Here is a 19,496-nt window from a genome sequence, read left to right on the forward strand (position 1 = left end):
ATTTAGCACTTACGACTGTCAAGCAACGTGAAACTGAAAGTCACCGCGGTAAGAAAGCAGCAGCTGACACAGTCCAACCACAAACCCAGCGCCGTATTCGAGGCCATTGTCAGCTGCCACACTGCGCTATGCACATCCTGCAGACTGTCAAATTCCTTCACCACAATATCTTGCAATTCGCGCGCGCGTATCGTTGCAATGCCGGTGAGTGTTGCTGAGAGATGCGAAAATACAGGACTGCGACCTAAAGCAGTAAAGATAAACAAATGAAAAACAAATCAAAATAATGTTTTTATTTGAGCCCCCCATCCCCATACTCACATATGCCCTCCAAGCGCTTAAGATCCTGCGATGGTCGTAAATACAATTGCAACACCCAATAATCGATGATAGCCACTATCAAAATAGCCACCAACAGCAAGGGATTGATTATAGTGATTACAATTAATATGCCAAACATGACCAGCGCAATTTGTATGAAATCCATTATAGCCTTCGGTAGGTATTCATCAATGGCACCCATATCTTTGGAGAAACGATTCAAAATCCGACCGGAGGGATTTGTGTCGAAGAAACGCATCGTCGCACGAAGTATGCTGCCGAACATACGATCGTGTAGCACTTTGGAAGCATGCATGCAGATTTTGAAGAAGAGGTAGCCACGGAAGACGGTCATCTGTATGGAAGAGTGGAAAAAATAAGTGATGTGAGTGAGCAATTGGATGTATTATTTGGACTTAAAATATGCTTTAAAATTAGTTCTATAGGGATGTCAAGTTGCCATTACCTCAAAAAACATAGATTTAGACGTATTTTTTTTTTTGTTATTGTATTATGGATTACGATTCTGTGGTCCAAAAGAGCCTATCACGTCGTAGTTTTGGGAAAATTGGAAGTAAGAACCCGTGAAAATGTGTTTTTGGGCGTTTTTATACTCCCTTATTTCGTAGAGATTTTCCACGTATACTCCTAATTCGAGCTTGAATCTTACACTGCAATAACAATAACAATATGAACGTTCTAAAAAAAGTAAGCACTTTTGAATAAAATGGGGCTAACCCCTTAAGGTCCAGCGCTAACGATTGAATTGCAAATTATTATGAGCAAAACTCATAAAAATGACTACTCGGGTATTTTTGGGACCGCTTTTACGGGGTCAAAATTCAATTAAATGTAAATCTCTTCTTTAGAAGCGCAAAATTTCAAATTTCCGGACCGAGAAGGTGGGATTAAGCGTGCCAAAATATACTTATATAAAAACTTACTTGCCGATCTCAAACAATAAGCAAACGAAAAAAAAAGAATTGCAGCCTTGCCTTCTTCTCGTTATGCTGCATACATTAAATATAGGGTGACCCATAAAGTTTTCTATTTCAATAATATGTTACTTTAACAGTGGCAGCTCTTACCCGCTGAAAATCTTCACTGAAAATCAGTACCATATCTCCGCGGAACGAAAGAAATCATAAGTCGATTTCTTGGAATTCTTCTTCTGGAACAACTTTGGAAAATATTGCAAACTGAATTCCAAAATCAATTTTGTGAAGCCTAAAATGAAAAATCATCTTTTTCAGAATTGAAGACATGGACTTGGACCATCTTTTAGAGTGGGGCGCCATGCCATGTAACAAACGCCACAAACGATCTTTTGTGCACCAAGCTCGGTAATCGTGTTATTAGCCGTCTAAGCTATGGCAATTGGCCAGCTCTGAGTTTCGATTTGACGCTGTTAGACTTTTTTGTGCGTTGTTGTTAAGGATTGATGGCAAGTGCGTAATCAATTTGAACGATTTAGGCCCTTAATGCGAATATCGAGTAAGCCATTAGTGAGATAGAGCCAAAAATCGCCACCAAGGTCATCGAAAACTGGGTCTAGCGGTATTTCCCACTGGGAAGCCAGCCGAGGTGAATAATATACTATTCCACAAATAATGGAATTTGAATAGCCCAATAATAAACAGAAAGAAATTTATTTTTTGTTAATTTTTTTTTTTAATTTGTAAAAAGGAACCACTATATGGACCATCCCTTACATGCATACGTACTTATTTGTATATATACTTATATATATCTTCTTGGCGGCCGCCGAAGCCGAATGGGTTGGAGCGTGACTACCACTCGGAATTCAGAGAGAAAGTAGGTTCGAATCTCGGTGAAACACCAAAATGAAAGAAACATTTTTTTTAATAGCGGCCACCCCTCCTCAGGCAATGGCAAGCCTCCGAGCGTATTTCTGCCATGAAAAAGCTCCTCATAAAAAATATCTGCCGTTCGGAGTTGGCTTTAAACTGTAGCTCCCTCCATTTGTGGAACAATAACAAGACGCACGCCACAAATAAGAGGAGAAGCTGGGCCAAACATCCAAACAGGATGTACGCCCCAATTATATATATATATATATATATATACAATTATATCTTCTTATAAAAATAAAGCTCAATCTGCAACAAAAAACCATACAACGCAAATTTCAAACTTTGTACAAAGTTCATAAATATTCGGCAAATAATTATAAAAGTTCAAAACTTTTAGTCAGAATTTTAATGCAGTTTACCACGTGTTGTGACGTCTGAAGTGAATTGTCAAATGTGTTTAGATAGCTACGATTAATTAGTATAGCAATAGTACAGCAAGAACCATTATTTCGCAAAACTATTTTCGTTATTGCTTTTCATCAAAATTTCCTACTTACCACAACAACAGCAATAATAAGTGCACCATAAATATACAAACACTCGTACGTGGTAAAAGTTGTCGGCTTATTAATCGAACGCAAATATTCCTCCTGCGTCCAAATATTCACAAAGTAATCAGAACCACTGCAAACCATCTGCGACAACAACAGTATGAGAGTCAAGAAGATTAGACCACACAGACTGCTGCCAGCATGGAAATACTCCCACCATACGCGTCCGGAAACACCACCCTTTGCTTGATCCTCAGCTAAACCTGAGTCTTCGGAAAGATCCGGCTCCGAACTCAAGGCCAGACTATTCGATTTGCGTGTCAATGAACCATCATTGGCGCTGGCGCGACGCAAAGGTTGATATCCATCACGCACACCATCAATATAGGGTATGTCCTCATCTTCGTAAGTGGTCGAGTCATGTGATAAAACAGATTCGTTTTCACTTTCCATAACATCTTCTTCCTCTTTTATGCGTTCAAGTAATTTAGCAAAATCCAAATCACTATTAGATAACTCCTCGTAGGTACCTTGACGTGAGATGCGTCCATTCTCAATAATCACGACCCAATCGGCTTCGGTGAGGAAGTGTACTTGATGTGTAATTAGAACACGTGTAGCTTTTTCGTTAGCCAAACGACCGCGCGGGCCAATCACTTCGTCGAAGAGATGGCGACCGACGTGTGCATCCACAGCACTTAAGGGATCATCAAGCAAGTAAATGGAGGCGGGCTTGTAAACGGCACGTGCCAAACTGGAAGAAGATTTAAGATTTATTAGTTATTCGGGATTCTACATATTAATAGTTTGGGAATTCTATTCAATTTACTTAATGAGAATTTAGTTTTGGATAATGAAGTTTGCAATTTCTAAAATTGGCTAATACGTGACTTTTATAAATGATCAATTGAACTTTTTACGCGCTGAAAACTAGGAGCCACCTAGAAAAATGTACTAGAATATGCTTCATGTGCATATTTTATATAGTACCTTCTGTTTAGTGACAACTAAGGAATTTATTGCTGTGTTCTTTAAAAAATCTCGAAATTTCGGGGCTACTGAGCTTCAATTTCGGGATCGCGGAATCTTTGCAGGATAATATTTCCATACATTTTTTCTTGAATTTCAATAGATTTCCTGATTTTTATCCGTTCCAAATGTTCTTTCTAATATTCACTGGGATCATATTTCATTTACTGTAAAAAAGGCGTTTAAAAAAATAAAATCTAAATGAATGCCGGGAGTCCAGCTGCATAGAACAGAAAGCACGAAGAAAGGCGCAGAAGTAATGGGCTGCAGCATGCTGAAAACTCTGGATGCCTAATTATAGCAGATACCTACTTAAACCTTTTGCGATTTAGTGCACTGCCCATGAGCAAATTCGCGAAACCTCCCAGTCATAAATGTCTAAAAGAATCGCCTACTGCTGATTCTACGTTTATGAAACTATGTTTGCCTACGAAAACTCGAATGCAATTTCTAACAACATTCACAACGATCATAAGAAAACAACGATCATAAAGGTTGAATGATCAAAAAGCTTTTCGGGAGATAAGGCATTTAAAAATGCACTATTCGCTGTCAGAAATATTACATTTTTCGAAAGAAATCAAAACTGCTAAGGGAATGCAGAGCTCTAAAAAAAATTAATAAATAATTGGCGCGTACACTTCTGTTAGGTGCTTGGCCGAGCTCCTCCTCCTATTTGTGGTGTGCGTCTTGATGTTGTTCCACAAATGGAGGGACGTACAGTTTCAAGCCGACTCCAAATGGCAAATATTTTTATGAGGAGCTTTTTCATGGCAGAAATACACTCGGAGGTTTGCCATTGCCTGCCGAGGGGCGACCGCTATTAGAAAAATGTTTTTATTAATTTTGCTTTCACCGAGAATCGAATAAACGATCTCTCTGTGAATTCCGAAAGGTAATCACGCACCAACCCATTCGGCTACGGCGGCCGAATAGAAACTAAAAATTAGGTTTTTCATAAGTTAGCCAGAGAAAATGCTTCAATGATCTCAAACTTGCCTCACGAGACAACTCGGGCTCGACTGTTAATAGCTCCGATTTGCTGAGATTAACTACAGCAGTTAGATTTCCTTCCATTTGTAAAGATACATGCGTGCTTGATACTAACCTTCTCTTCACTTCACCCTCAAACTAACTAATCTAACACCCCTTTCCCTCTGATCAAATGCTGTTGGAACAGATGGTTTTACCGACGCAGTCAGTGTTTGGTAAGCTGCTACATCATCAACAGATAACTCGAGCTTTTCATCTTCAAAAGAAGGCGGAAGCTCATGAAGGTGTTAATTGTTATTTCTCGGTGAATATATTATATGAATAGTTTAAGGCCTTCTGATAGCCTCTCGAGTACAGAGGCTATTTCTGTGCATCATCAGTTAACCAATCCAAAGTCTACATAGAAGGTAGCTGAGTGACACTAGCCATTCAAATTGCGGGACCTGTTGTTGTGGTTTTTGCAGTACATTGTCGTGGTTCTTTCGGAGTCATGGTACTTTGAGCCCCACTAGAGTCTCCTCAATAATTGTTACAGAGTGTGTATGAATGAATTTTGAAGATATGTGTCTAACATTAAGCATTTTCAATAAGCGCACCATCGACAATCCACAGTGTACATTTTGTTTGAAGGATGAGAATATTACATAGAATATTCACCGCCGCTGTCCGGCTTTCGCCAGACCTGGATAGTACGCTTTTGCATCGAATGCATAGAGAATGGGCGAGCTACATGTCTTTCTCTTGACAAACTGTTAAGATTCTTAAAAATATTTCGGAAGTCTGTAGAGAAGCATTGATTTCCCACCCTATCTTTCTCTTCCTATTCTCATTGCCTGGAAAACTTCCGGATACCCACAATTCCATTCCGAATTCATTAGCGCGAGATATTTTCGCCCACAGCATACTAAGTGTAATACGCAACAAATACTATTAAAATACTTATGTAGTTGTCTGAATGTTATGCTAACAAAATAGGTTTGGAAAAAGTGTACCAGCAACTCACCTGATACGCGCACGTTGGCCACCCGACAGTGATGCTCCTCGCTCGCCCACAATAGTCTTGTCCCCATTGGCCAATTGCTGGAAATCCGTAGAGAGCGCACAACATTTCGTCACCTCATGATAACGTTTGCGATCGTACGACTCACCGAATAATATGTTGTTACGCACAGTACCTGTAAATAGCCATGGCTCTTGAGCAGCATACGAAAGTTCGCCTTGAATAACAACTTCGCCATCGGTGATTGGTAGTTCGGACAGCAGCAGTTGCAGCAATGAACTCTAGAAAAAACGAGTGTTTTTAAATATTTAGCCCAGGTCTCAGTTTAATGATATACAAGTAAGTGTACCTTGCCGGCACCCACAGGCCCGATAACCGCGCACAATTGGCCTCTCTTGATCTCCAAATTTATGTCCTGTAACGTGTGCTGCGGTTTCGTCAAATCCCAATTTGCATTCACCTGTTTGAGTACAATGGCTGTGGCGGCATCACGCTCGTCCCCTTTAGGCTCCGTCTTTCGGTGCGTGAGGCCGATAGCCTTCTCATCATGTCCTTCTTGCAGCAGGAACGATTCAACGCGCTTTAGGGAAACTAGTGCCTCGGCACCAAAGGACACAGCGAGTGGATACCAAATGGCTGCAACCAATTGCAATATATTGTAGTAACTAGCCGCCGAGAAAACAATATCTGCTGAAATTTGATTTCCCATAAGCACCGCCGATGCAATGGTTATGTAGAGTGTGGAACGTTCAGTGAACACCATTGTACTCAAATAGAAGCCACGCAAATATGAAGCATAACGAATTTGTTTGATTTCACGTCGACGCGCCTCACCGACAACAGCCTGAAAGGGTTTCTCCCAGGCATACATTTTAATCACCTGTATTCCCTGCACCAATTCATTCATGATACCAACGCGAGCATCGGTGCGTTCGGCGATTTTCATGCGCAACTTTGAAGCCAAGTTACTGAAGCCAGTTTGTACGGGTATGGTTTTAAGTAAGAGACCAACCACACCAACAACTGCAGCCCAACCAATGCGCAGCCAAATGAGATAACAAATTAGCATGGCATTCAATGGCATAATCCAGATCCAGTGCATGTATATGAAGCCATAATCAAGACGATTTACATCGTTAGAGAGCAAATTGATTAGATAACCAGCAGGTGTTTGTCCAGCAGATCGCATCGAGAGACGAAGAGTCTGAAAGGTACATACATTAAAATTCATATAAATATTAAAAAAATTATATATTTCTAATTCATGTTTTCATGTGTTCAACAATGCAGATGCAAAATGGGTGAACTCTGCGGAAATGAGCAGATTACTATTTACTGGATACCAGGACACAAAGAAATAGAAGGAAACGAGAGAGTCGATGAGCTCGCTAAGGCAGCTATTCACTTGCCGAGATTGCCGAGGCAGGTATTCACTCCCCTTTCTGAAAATGGAGCTAAATGAGGAACTATCTCTGGAAACGCAGTCGATATGGAAACACTGAATCTTGTACAAAATTGCTAAAATTTTTCTAAAGACTTGGAATACGAAAACCACAAACTTCATTTTATCACTTTCTAGAGAAGACCGCAACATATTGGTTGCAGCACTATCTCTTCCCACAACACGCAGCCAAATTGGGATTAGTCCAGAGCGATAGGTGTAACATATGCAACGTAGCGCATGCTAGGGGTACTTTGGAACACATATTTTTTATCCTTGAGGGATATTGCTGACAAATGGCTGAAACTTGCATTAAGAATTACATAAAGTAATAATTCGACTCCAAATACATAACACTGGTAACACAATGGACCCTAGAGGTATAAGCGAGATCTTTTTACAGATCAGCCAGCACTACCTAACCTAACCCTTCAGCAGACTAAATATATGCAAGGAAGTGTGTGCACCAAAAAAATACTTCGTAAAGCGGCGAAAAGAATGGAACTACGATTAATGGACTTGCATTACCAGAACGGCACGGTTTACGTACATCAGAACAAGGGCAGTATTCCTCAAAACCGCGGGAGGGAACATGCGGTCGTAACAACCACAAAAACAGCAGGGTCATATCTCTACTTATACCATGATTAAAGCTCATCTTTGCGCTGTAGATGAATTTTCGGATGTGGATGTTATCGACGCGTTGGTTGCCGTAGCCGAATGGATTGGTATGTGACTACCATTCGAGAGTACGTAGGTTCAATTCTCCGTGCATGAAAAAGGTGTTTTCTAATAGCGGTTGCCCCTCGGCAGGCAATGGCAAACCTCCAAGTGTATTTCTGCCACGAAAAAGCTCAACGTAAAAAACCTTGTGCGTTTGGAGTTGTCTTAAAACGATAGGTCTCTCCATTTGTGGAGCTTATTATTATTTATTTATTTTTATTTTATTTTTTAGAGGGTTCCCTTTTATTATTCATAAGGCCTATTCCAATTGACTTAAATTAACTTAAGTTAAATTAACTTAAATTAACTAACTATGCCCATCTTTTTTCTTATAATTTTATCCGAATCAGCTAGTAACGAGGTAGAAAAAAAAAACTTACTCGCCTTAAGCTCTACGCTTCTTATCATTGCGCACTCACCTTCCTGTAGATCAGCGAGCAACAAGCAATACGCATGCGCGCACCCATCAATCTCTGCCGCAAATCTACATGATGAATAAGAAAGCAACCAAGTAGTGTAGATGTTACCAAAATAGAACCCAGCCAATAAACATCATTCCAAATATGTAAAATCGGATCATCGAAAGCTGCCAACTCTGCATGTTTCGTCGCCAGAGAAGAGTTATCAGCAAACAAAAATGGTTCCGTCGTAGGCTTTCCGGTGACATCAATCGTGTTAGACGACGCTGCAAGAATAAAAGACGTCTTATAAATCTTTCAAAGAGAATAGAAACCAACAACAACAATGAAAATGTATTGTCACACACAATCAGTTCAGTCAACCATTCAATTGATGAACGGCTAATTGGAATGCAATTGAAAAGTTGCAAATGTATTGCTTTGTCTGTTGTTCATTGACGCCAGCGCAGCAACAGCCACATGCTCTAAGAGAGAACAATTACAGCCACTAATCGCACCACGTTTCGCACATTCTGTAGCACAACTAAATATTTATTTACCATGTTATATTTGGTTTTTGAAAGCGCACGAGCACATAAGTGATCTATGTCGAGTTGTACTAGCTAAGCCTATTTATCTACACACTCACCTCCGCCACTGCCCGCACCCATGCCAATATCTGTAACCAATGATAACAATGACATATTTTTCATTACTGAATCAATGGAGCGAGCTGCGCGACTTGTTGCATTTACTATCGCATCGGCGGCGGTGGCATTCGTCATGCGAATTGAAGTGGGTCTAACTGATTTCTGAAACTGCATCAGCAATTGCGCTAGCACGGCTGGTATAAGAGATCTGCAAATGTAAACAAAGAATAGCATTTGAGCACACATACATACATACATACATACATACATATGTGGATAATTCAAGAGGGTGCAATCTTTTTAACATATAAAATACACTCGGAAACTTACTTAATTACGATGTAAATAAGCGATATGGCGCCATCAATCACAGCGGGTAGCCAGAAAGTGCGAAGTATAGCATTCCGCAGTAGAGGCTTACGTCCCTTGCGATGTGCGCGCTCCAATTCACTATACCATTTGCTGAAAGAAAGAAGATGAATATCAGGCGTATGAACTAAGAATTTGATTCTACTAAAACTTATCATCATTCTTGTATTCAGTTATGTGTTTTACGCCACAGTTATTTTGCAAAGTCATTAGAATTGCTAGAAGTGATAAAATGCAGTCTTTATTTATATTATTTATTATTCTACAGAATGTGAAATGAGTCTACCAACCGATATGAGAACAATAGAGTACTAGCTTCAATTGGCTATTTATTTCTTTAAGAAGTGCTTGGCAGTCGCTGATCCAGGGCTCAATTAATGCCTTAAGCGCAATTAAGGTCACACAGCTGTTGCTATTACTAGATTTTTGCGCCTTTGGGTGCTGCCAAATGGCAAACCTCCGAGTGTATTTCTGCCATGAAAAACTCCTCATAAAAACAATTTGTCAACAACATCAAGACGCGCTCCACAAATAGGAGAAGGAGCTCGGCCAAATAACTAACAGAAGTGTACGCGCCAATAATTTTTTTTTAATGTATAGCTTCTGCACAGATTGGACATACAGTGACTCACAAAAGTATTTTGCATGAGAAGACAAATAAGTTCATGCTTCAATTCCTGTATATTTTTTAAATTCATTTGTTAATTATTTCATAAATTCTTAAACATAAACCTTATATCTACATAAACAATGTATTAAAACTTTAAAACAAAAATATGTTCCAATGTAAACGTAAAAAAAGTGAAAAAAAATAGAATTCATTGCTCACAAAAGTATTTTGCTTTTGACTAGGTGGTGTACAAATATACTAATTTCTATTAATTCAATATTTCGTATGATAACCATTATTTTTGGAAACTGCTTCCAAGCGCCTTGGCATAGATTCTATTAACTTGCGACAAAAGTCAAGAGGTATTTTTTCCCATTCTTGGAGTAAAACATCTTTAAGGTCACTTTTTGACGAAATTTTGTGTTCTCGCACTCTTTCTTCGAGATAGGCCCACAGATTTTCTATGGGGTTGATATCGGGACTTTGGGGAGGTGTTGGCAAATGTTTTGTACTAAAAAGTATCTACATTTTGACATCATGAGATGTATGCTTGGGGTCGTTGTCGTGTTGAAACAAAAAGTGGTTAGACGACATTCCCATTTTTTCTGCACTGGAATGTAAGTTGTCTTTGAGAATAGACAAATAAAGATGTTTATCCATCGTTCCATCTATAAACACCAGCTTTCCGACTCCTTGGGCCGACATACAACCACACACCATGACGGAACCTCCACCGTGCTTAACAGTGGATTTAACATTTTTTAATCGCAGCTCTTCATTTGGCTTCCGCCATACCATACGACGTCCGTCCGGACCAAAAATGTTGTATTTGCTTTCATCACTAAATATGACGGTTTTCCAAAACTCAAAACTTTTGGTTTTATAGGTGTTGGCGAATAAAAGCCGCTTTGCTTTATTGACTTGTGAAATCAGTGGTTTTTTCCTTGCTGCACGACCATGAATATTGTTGCTTCTGAGGGCTCTGCGCACTGTCTCATCGGATACTTCAATCTGAAAGGTTGCTTTTATTTTGTCATTGATTTTTGGGGCTGATAAATGTGGGTTTTTGCGATTTTCTTTCAATATTTGGCGTTCTTCTCTCTCAGTTAGCAACTATTATGCAAAATACTTCTGTGAGCCACTGTATGTACGTTTGGTATGTTGCGATCTGTCCTGGACGAGCGGAAGATTGAGCTGCTGCAATATATAGAACATAGTTGTACCAGTACTACTTGGGTCTCACGAGTCAACTGGAGATTTTCGTATACGATGGGTAGTGATTTGTATCCGATTACTAAATATATTCATGGAATGAAAATTTATTGGAGATATCAGCGATAAGACAACCTTTAGTGGGCGGGTTCGCCAGGCTTCACTACTCTACCTGTAGTGAAGAAAATGTACTCCTGGTATGTCCAGATGTGTCAGGCAAAGTGGCATACCAGGAAATTGTAAAGCAGAAAAAATAGCGGGAGAGGGCACTATCACTCGCCTCCCTCTTGATATGGAGATTGTAAATATACCTCTCTCAACCTAGAAAGTGTGTGTTGGAAGTATCATTGTCAATTCAGCCAACACGAGATGGGTTGTGTAATGCCGAAATGCTATAAAAATATATTAATTTGGCCAAAATGTCAACGAAAAACATCTCTAAGTTAGTACTTTGATCGCAGGCCCCTTTCTTAGCTGCAAGAATGAGGAGGAGGAAGAGTTTGTCAGACATATTTTCTGTTACTGTCACGTGTGGCATGTCACTTGGTTTAGACACTTTCGTTGATCGTTTTTAAATAATACTGATGGCATTTGGGATATAAGTGTCAGCCAGATCAATGGGTTTGCACTTAAAATGAAATGATTTAAAGAGGAGAAACAGATAAACTGCTACTGCGGTATCACAACGGATCGGTAACGATCTAAGTAAGTTGGTCTAGAGGCCGACTACCACTTCTATCTACCATGTACATCATGCAGACTTCATTAGGCTGTGGAGTCTACTGTATCAAGACAAGTTTTTCATGATTTTAAGAAGCGTTGGCAACATTTTCAACTTCTTCCTAGGCTAAGCTATAATACGATATTAACAGATTTCTGGATACTTTGATTAAACTTCGAAGAAAGCTGTTGAAATGAAGTTTTGGCGGGGAATAGAAATCCAGGTAGTTCCGGTAATGTAGGTCTCCTCTGTTATGATTTACTATATGTCGTCTCTTAGAGCTTTACATTCAGTACTTGATTCAGAGATATTGAAGGCACTAAGAGAAAGGCCTATACAAAATATAGCTGGGCTACGAAGATATTTCTATAGGAACACTAAACCGATAGGCAAACGTTAGTGAGAGTAACCCAATGCGCTTGAAAAGGGAAAGCTTTTTTGTGTTATCAGGTATTTATGGATACTCAAAAGGATTTACATCCAGCGATCACGCGCAGTCTCCATAAACAAGCGAAGTTATAGTAGAACTGCAATTGGAAACTAGTAAGCAGAAAACTGGAAGGACAAACCAAATTAACCAGGAATGCGAATCGAGTGTTGTAATTTGGTGAACTCGTATGAGTCCACATTTCCCACTTCCATCTTATATGTTAATGTTTGTTTGGGCACTGTTCCTACAAAAAAAGAAAAAAAATTGTTCACTACCTGACCACAGAGGCTCAATGTAGTGGTGAGGAAGAATTTCCTAATTATATCTTTGACTGTTTTTGAACCACCGAAAAAGTGGTTCCCCATATATCTGAAGTGCGGAGCATTCGTAAAGAAAGTGTTAAATGGCAAATAGATCACTAGAAGTACTTGTGCTTCGAACTTCTTTTCAACTTGAGAAAACGTAAAGCCAAGCAAAGCTTATAAGATTGGATGTAATTCCACCAAATCCTGTTTCAGGCCGTTTCTTTATTTAAGGGCCAAGCCAATGTTCGGAGTGAGCTCTGATTTCTGAGATCTATACCGATTTTTTCCTACAAAATGAGGCTCCTTCAGTTTTATTCGCCGCCGAAGAGTAAACTCCATATTATTTTATAACTTTGACCAAAAACATAATATATTGATACGATTTTATAACTATAACCAGGTGTATAACTTAAAAGGAGTTCTAAACTCAATTCATTTAATTGATAATCAAACCGTTCAGTTGTAAATTTACTCACTGTTCTAAGCGATCTCCCAAATCTTCTGAGTAATCTTGTGGCAGGCACGTGGTTAAGTCATCAGTATTCAATCCATGTTTGGAGCCTTTGTAGAGCAGTGGTATAGCCCAAACGAAAAGCAGTTGCGAAAGTATATTCGCATGACGACGAGGATTGGTTTTTTCAGGCTTGCGGGAGCTGTCCATTTTGAGTTTATGAGCTCAGCACTGTGATAACTGCAAACAGATAATTAAATTTTATAAAACGATATGAAAACACAAACAAAAAACTAAATAATAATTAATTAAGGCAACGGAAATTCAACAATACTCTTCTCCCATATAAAAATACACGTCGAACTTCCTCATATGGGACAGCACATTTTTATATCTAAGTATAGAGACTTGCATAATTCCAATGGTGGAAAGAATTTTAGAAAAGCTTGTGACTCTGATCTAATTTAATTTCATTAAAGAATTGTTTTTTATTTCCTTTTATGTGCATGTGTATGTAGTCGGTGGCCGCCGTAGCCGAATGGGTTGGTGCAGATCTACCATTCAGTAGTGCTCGGAATCGAAACATCAGACATGAAACATCAAATGATAAAAAAAGTGTTTTTCTAATAGCTGTCGACGTCTTCGGCAGGCATTGGCCAATTGCAAAGTGCATTTCTGCCATGAAAAATCATCTGATAAAAAACCTTCTGACATTCGGAGGCGGCAAAAAACTTTTTCTAATTAAACGACACGTGAACAGGGGAAAAACATCGAGTATTAAGTTGAAACCCGACATTTGGAATCATTGAGGACCCAATGTGCCTGTCGTGCTTGGAGGAGGCGGATAGCACTGAGCACTTTCTCTGTGCGTGTCCTGCCTTTACTAGAGCACGGTTACGAGTTTTGGGTTCCGATGTCGTGAGAATAAATAATGTTCGTTCTCTAAAACTGGAGGATATTTAAAAATTTGCCAAAGAATATGGAAAATTCTCACAGGACTAACATCTCTATCTCTGTCTCTATTCTTTCCTATCTCTTTCTCTGATACTTTTCTCCTTCCCTCCTTGGCTATCTCTCTTCTCTCTCCCTCCTTGATTATTCCTCTTTCCAGAGCTTTAAATACAATGGGCTTTTAGTCAAATCTCCTGGTGCTCCATGGCTCGACCTTTTCAAATTTCAATTTTTCAATTTCAAGTTGAAACCCAATCGCAAATTTTAATTATAACTTGACCTGCTTCGAATTCAAATTATATTAATAATTAATATAATGCTGACTTGACAAAAATAGTACAAACGATTGAAAAGTTTAGAAATCCAAAGTCTTGATAACGAATTGTTGTGAAATTCGCAATGAATTTTTTTTATTCCTCTAAACACGTACAGTTGTGGAGAAAACAACAAGGTTACTAATTTGAATAAAATGTATACCCTTTTATTGACACAATTAAGTCACTGTATCTTCTTATGTTTTTTTTTTAATCTTTTCTCACGCTAATTCGTTACACATGTTCGGAAGACTTTTATAGGGAAGAAAATGCACTGTATGCAACTTATGCACAAATAAAAAAATTAAAAAATCAGAGCGATTTTCGGGGGAGTTCAAACTCAAATTTTTTTACATTAAAATTGAATGGGCTATAAAATGCATACTCAGAAATATTCTGATTAAAAAGTCGAAAATTTTGCAGAAATTTTTTGAAATTCTTTAAATTTTAATGAATTTTGTACAAAGTTTGAAACTTTTCGTTATATGGCTTTGTTGTGGTATGAACTATATTTTTAAATAAAAAAGTGGTGCATTTTAGTATTAAAAATAAACGATCTCTTTTCATATATAACCCTATATATAATTTTTTTATTTTTAATATTAACAACGGCGCCCTCCGAAATATTGGAATTATAATTTTCGATATACTAGAGTTGCCTTTTAACAAGGCATAAACTAAAATATAACATTTTCAAAAGACTTTATTTGGTACCTCAGAGCAAATGGTCACCTGTTTTTTCCCAAAAATCTGGTCATGTCGCAACTGCACTGTCAATTGAGTGGTACACAACCATTTGTTTGCCAGAAATGTTCGGATAATTAAGAAAACTTATCACCGAATGCGAGTCATGCGCAAAATATAAAATGCAACCCTCGTTGGAGGGACACACACATATATATATATAATTGGCGCGTACATCCTTTTTGGGAGTTTGGCCGAGCTCCTCCTCCTATTTGTGGTGTGCGTCTTGATGTTGTTCCACATGCCTTCACTATATTTAAGCTTTTTTTTTGTCATACGGAAATATTGAGCAAGATATGAATTATAAAGGTTTAAAAATATAATATCAAATGTGGAATTATACCAAAACGGTTCATGGCCATAATAGAAAATGAAAAATAGTTTACAAAATATTATTTTAAAAATATATATAATACATAGTGTAATTCTTTGGATTTATAATCTTTTTTTTTAGTTTTGACCCAATTTTTATGCCTAATGGAATTATCAAGTTTGTAGGCATTTTAATTCTTTGAATATGTGCGCAAACCTTTTTTAACTTTGTTTAAATATTTTTTTAATATAATTTTAAATTAAATCAAGTTTTTTTTCATTTTGAGCCATAAAAATCGTATTGATCGATCAATTTATCCATCACTGTATGTTTATGCTAGGAGTTTATAAGGTGAAGAAAAAAATTCGCATATTATTATTTTTCTTTTTTTTTGCTCTATTTCGTATATGAAATTCTTATGCATATGGCTACAAACAGTTTGCTGACTAATCTTCAATTCCTTGAGGCATGACGCAAATCCTCAAATGCCGGTCCGATTAGACGTTTTCCATGATTTTATCAATATTTTCGCGATTATTCTACCAGAATGGAATCGTTGAAATCATTCTTTTGCTTTCGCTCGAGATACTGTATGGGGTCCACATACACCAAAAAAAAATTGTTTGCCACCTGTTCCGACTTTCCACTTCTGTGGTAATGATTCCACAGACTGAATCGAATTTTCACTTTTCTGCGCTTATTTTGGAACGGTGTAACAAACAATAGGCTGCACCAAACGCAAACTGTCTATAATTTTTTGAATTTGAATAATACAGAAGACGTTGGGCTCAGGTATGTTGGATATTTATTTATTTATTTATATTAAGACAACATGAGTTGTGCTTGTGAGGAGTTCCGGAAGGTGGTAAGAGATTCCCGGAAAAAAATTCCCATTTTGACTTCTCGAAAATGTTATAATGAGATTAAGAAGACTTATGATAGGTTTACGAAATATTATTGCGCCATTTATTAAAAAAATATACTATTTACTATGCTTAAAAAACTTCGATTTTTAAGTAATTTTGAAAGAATTCATATTAAAAAATGTGCAAATTTGCAGTGCCTAAGTAACTCTTTATAGTTTAGTCTGGCTCATTTACGCCGAATAGTCTTTAAAAGGAAAACTCAATATGAGGTAGTGTAGAGGAGTTAAAAAGTAGAGTAAAAGAGTTAAAAAGCGTAGAAATCATATTAAATTTTGCAAATCAAATAAGAGAAAAAAACAGCAGTTAATAACAGTTGGCCTAGAAATAGATAAACTACCTTCAGTTTTATGCAGCCTCCAAATGGCAGATAGTTTTATCTAACCTTTTTTGATGACCGAAAATCACTAAAATGTTCGCAATCGTTTGACGAAGATTGTCGGTGATCGATTTTAGAAAAAAAAAACATCTAGAAGTTTCATGCCTATAGTAATGTTCGGAGCCCATACAGTGTGAACAAAAAATTCCCATAGGTAGAAAGCTTAGAATTAAAAATTTAAGGGATCTATCTTTGATAAAGGTTAGTTTATTCTAAGTGCGAGAACGTAGTGGAAGTGCAAATACGGTTTAGGAAGTACATAGTTATACAAATATCCACCCACGAAACTCAACATTATTTTCATCAGGGAACGGGAAGCTGCTTCAGATGTCCACAAACAGCCTTCTAGAAGACCACGGATAACCCAAATGCCACAAGAAGAGAAGAACTACTTGAAACTTGCCACAAAACTTTCAGGAAATCTATTCAGCAAGTGATGCCATAGGCACTTCAAAATAGATCAAAATGGGCAACAATTTCAACATTCGCGTTTACTAAATAAATTCTACACTCTATTTTTTCATTTATACTTTTAATCTATAATCAATCTAAATACCAATTTTAACCAAAATTTTGTTTTTTAATAACTTTTTTGTTAATTAACGTTTACGTGCTCCATTGTTTGTCTGTTTGTATACAGCACAATTCTCAAATACAGTTCACAATTGTCAAATATAACTGGCGAACGAAGCCAATTGTAAAAATTTTAAATCTTCCGATAGGATGATTAATTTTGCGCCAACTCGTATATGTATGTATGTAAGCTTTCGAAACACTCTGTAAAAACTATCCAGAGTTATGTAAAAAATTAGGCTATAGCAAGTCCGTCCTCAGATAATTCTAGTAAAATTGTGAGCTGGCCAGATGTTAGAAGAGAACGCGCTGAGATATAAGAGCCTATATATGTATACAGTTTTCCGATGTTTTCTGGGAGATTTTATTTATTTTTTTGCATGCATTACTAAAATTACCATCATTTTTCCGTTTTTGAAGCTTATGGTTTATGTAAAATGGGCCTAGATTTGAACTGATTTCATCAAGCGCATGTTCAACGTTGGCAAGTACTTACTCAAATAGAGTATTCTGTCTACCCAATTTTCAACGAGGCTTAGACGAGCGGCCTTAACCTCATGAGAGCCAATTAATTTTTTTTTTCATAAATGGACAAAAACTATTTTTGATTATTAAGTTTGGTATAAAATTTGACCGCCGTAGCCGAATGGTTGGCGCGTGACTACCATTCGGAATTCAGAGAGAACGTAGGTTTGAATCTCGGTGAAAGACCAAAATAAAGAAAAAGTTTTTTTTAATAGCGGCCGCTCCTCGGCAGCCAATGGCAAACCTCCGAGTGTATTTCTGCTCCTCATAAAAAATTATCTGCCGTTCAGAGTCAGCTTGAAACTGTAGGTCCCTCAATTTGTGGAACAACAACAAGACGCACACCACAAATAGAAGGAGGAGCTCGGCTACACACCCAAAAAGGGTGGACGCGCCAATTATATATATAAGTTATATACATACATACAATGTGACAAAAATATAGAAATATACTTTTGAAAGGGCTATCCGTTATTATACGATACATGGAATATAAGTAAGATTTGCTGCTTAAAAAGTCATAAAAAGCAGATGATTAAAATGTTAAACCATCGGCGATGAAAAAGTAAAGTGGTTTACTTATCTCTGGGTTTTGTTATATCAAGATTTCTACATAACATTGAATAACTTTTTGGACACTCCACGCACACAATCAAAAAAAAGAAATCAGCACACTCAGGTTGCATCAGATATGAATGGCATTGACTGTCAGTATATTTCGTGCACGAAAGAGCTATCAAGGACATAGTGAAATGGTCATAATTATCTTCACTGACAAATCAGAAATACCACCTTGATCGATTTTTTACAGTTTAACAAATGAGTTTGAGTTTGCAACAACGAGTTTGTATTAAAGCTTGCGTTAAAAGGAGTTAAAAGGATTCATTTGGTGCCAAACCTGTTGGGAAACTATTTTGGTAACGATATTTTAAAGAAAACTGCCGTTAAGAGTGGCGTGAACGCTTCAGAAGACCTCGTGAATCCATCAAGGATCACGAACGTAGTGGCAGGCCGTCGATATCGAAAACTGATGAAAACATAAGGAAAGTGAAAGAAAAGTTGATCAATAAGAGCAAACTAACCATTACAGAACTGGCTGAAGACTTGAACCTTGCTTATGGATTTTTTCAGGACTTTGCAGTTAATGATTCAGGTTTGCGTAGTGTTGATGCAAAGTTTGCTCAAAAAACCTGAATATCATGCAAAAAAAGGGACCGCGTTGATATCATCAAAGATTGGATTTTAAGGCCGAATCCGACTCAACATTCATCAAACATCATCAACGATTCATTACCGGGGACGAGACATGGGTTGATGGGTACGACACGCAATCCGGTAACAGGCGAGTGAGTGGAGAGCTCCGAATGAACCAAGACAAAAAACAAAAAAAAAAACAAAAAAAAAACACGTCGTTTCAGTCAAAAAACGAAAGCGATAACCACGGTTGTTATGGACTACAATGGTATTGCACACCACGAAACAATTTGCCACAAAAAAGAAAAGACTTGTGGAAAACTCTTGTGGATTTTACACCATTATAACGCACCGTCACACAATACCATCTTTATCCCTGGATTTTTGATGAAGAACGAAACAAATACAATCCAACAGCCATTGAATTCACCTGATATGGCTTCTTGGGATTTTTTACAGTTCGATCGAGCCAAAAAAACACTACGGGGAATGCGTTGTAACAACCGAAAGGAAGTAATGGAAAAAATCAAAGACGGCTCTGACGGCTATACCGAATATGCGA

At 37.7% G+C, this 19,496-nt stretch overlaps 1 protein-coding gene across 3 annotated transcripts in view; it reads right to left on the reverse strand.

The window, feature by feature from the left end:
- The window catches only part of LOC129248383 (ATP-binding cassette sub-family C member 4), a 54,503-nt gene that overhangs the window by 2,181 nt on the left and 32,826 nt on the right, over positions 1–19,496 (reverse strand). For all 3 annotated transcript variants that reach the window (XR_008582615.1, XM_054887925.1, XM_054887917.1), the window contains exons 2-10: positions 13,044–13,258; positions 9,251–9,382; positions 8,920–9,128; positions 8,292–8,557; positions 6,058–6,912; positions 5,712–5,989; positions 2,693–3,440; positions 322–676; positions 14–244 (exon numbers count right to left, since the gene is read on the reverse strand). Coding sequence is in view for 2 of the 3 variants with exons in the window: in XM_054887925.1 (XP_054743900.1) it covers positions 14–244; positions 322–676; positions 2,693–3,440; positions 5,712–5,989; positions 6,058–6,912; positions 8,292–8,557; positions 8,920–9,128; positions 9,251–9,382; positions 13,044–13,228 (3,259 nt within the window). In the remaining variant the exon portion in view is untranslated. The remainder of the gene's footprint in view (positions 1–13; positions 245–321; positions 677–2,692; positions 3,441–5,711; positions 5,990–6,057; positions 6,913–8,291; positions 8,558–8,919; positions 9,129–9,250; positions 9,383–13,043; positions 13,259–19,496) is intronic.

Source organism: Anastrepha obliqua, chromosome 1 (assembly GCF_027943255.1).
Source record: "Anastrepha obliqua isolate idAnaObli1 chromosome 1, idAnaObli1_1.0, whole genome shotgun sequence".
NCBI lineage: Eukaryota > Metazoa > Arthropoda > Insecta > Diptera > Tephritidae > Anastrepha > Anastrepha obliqua.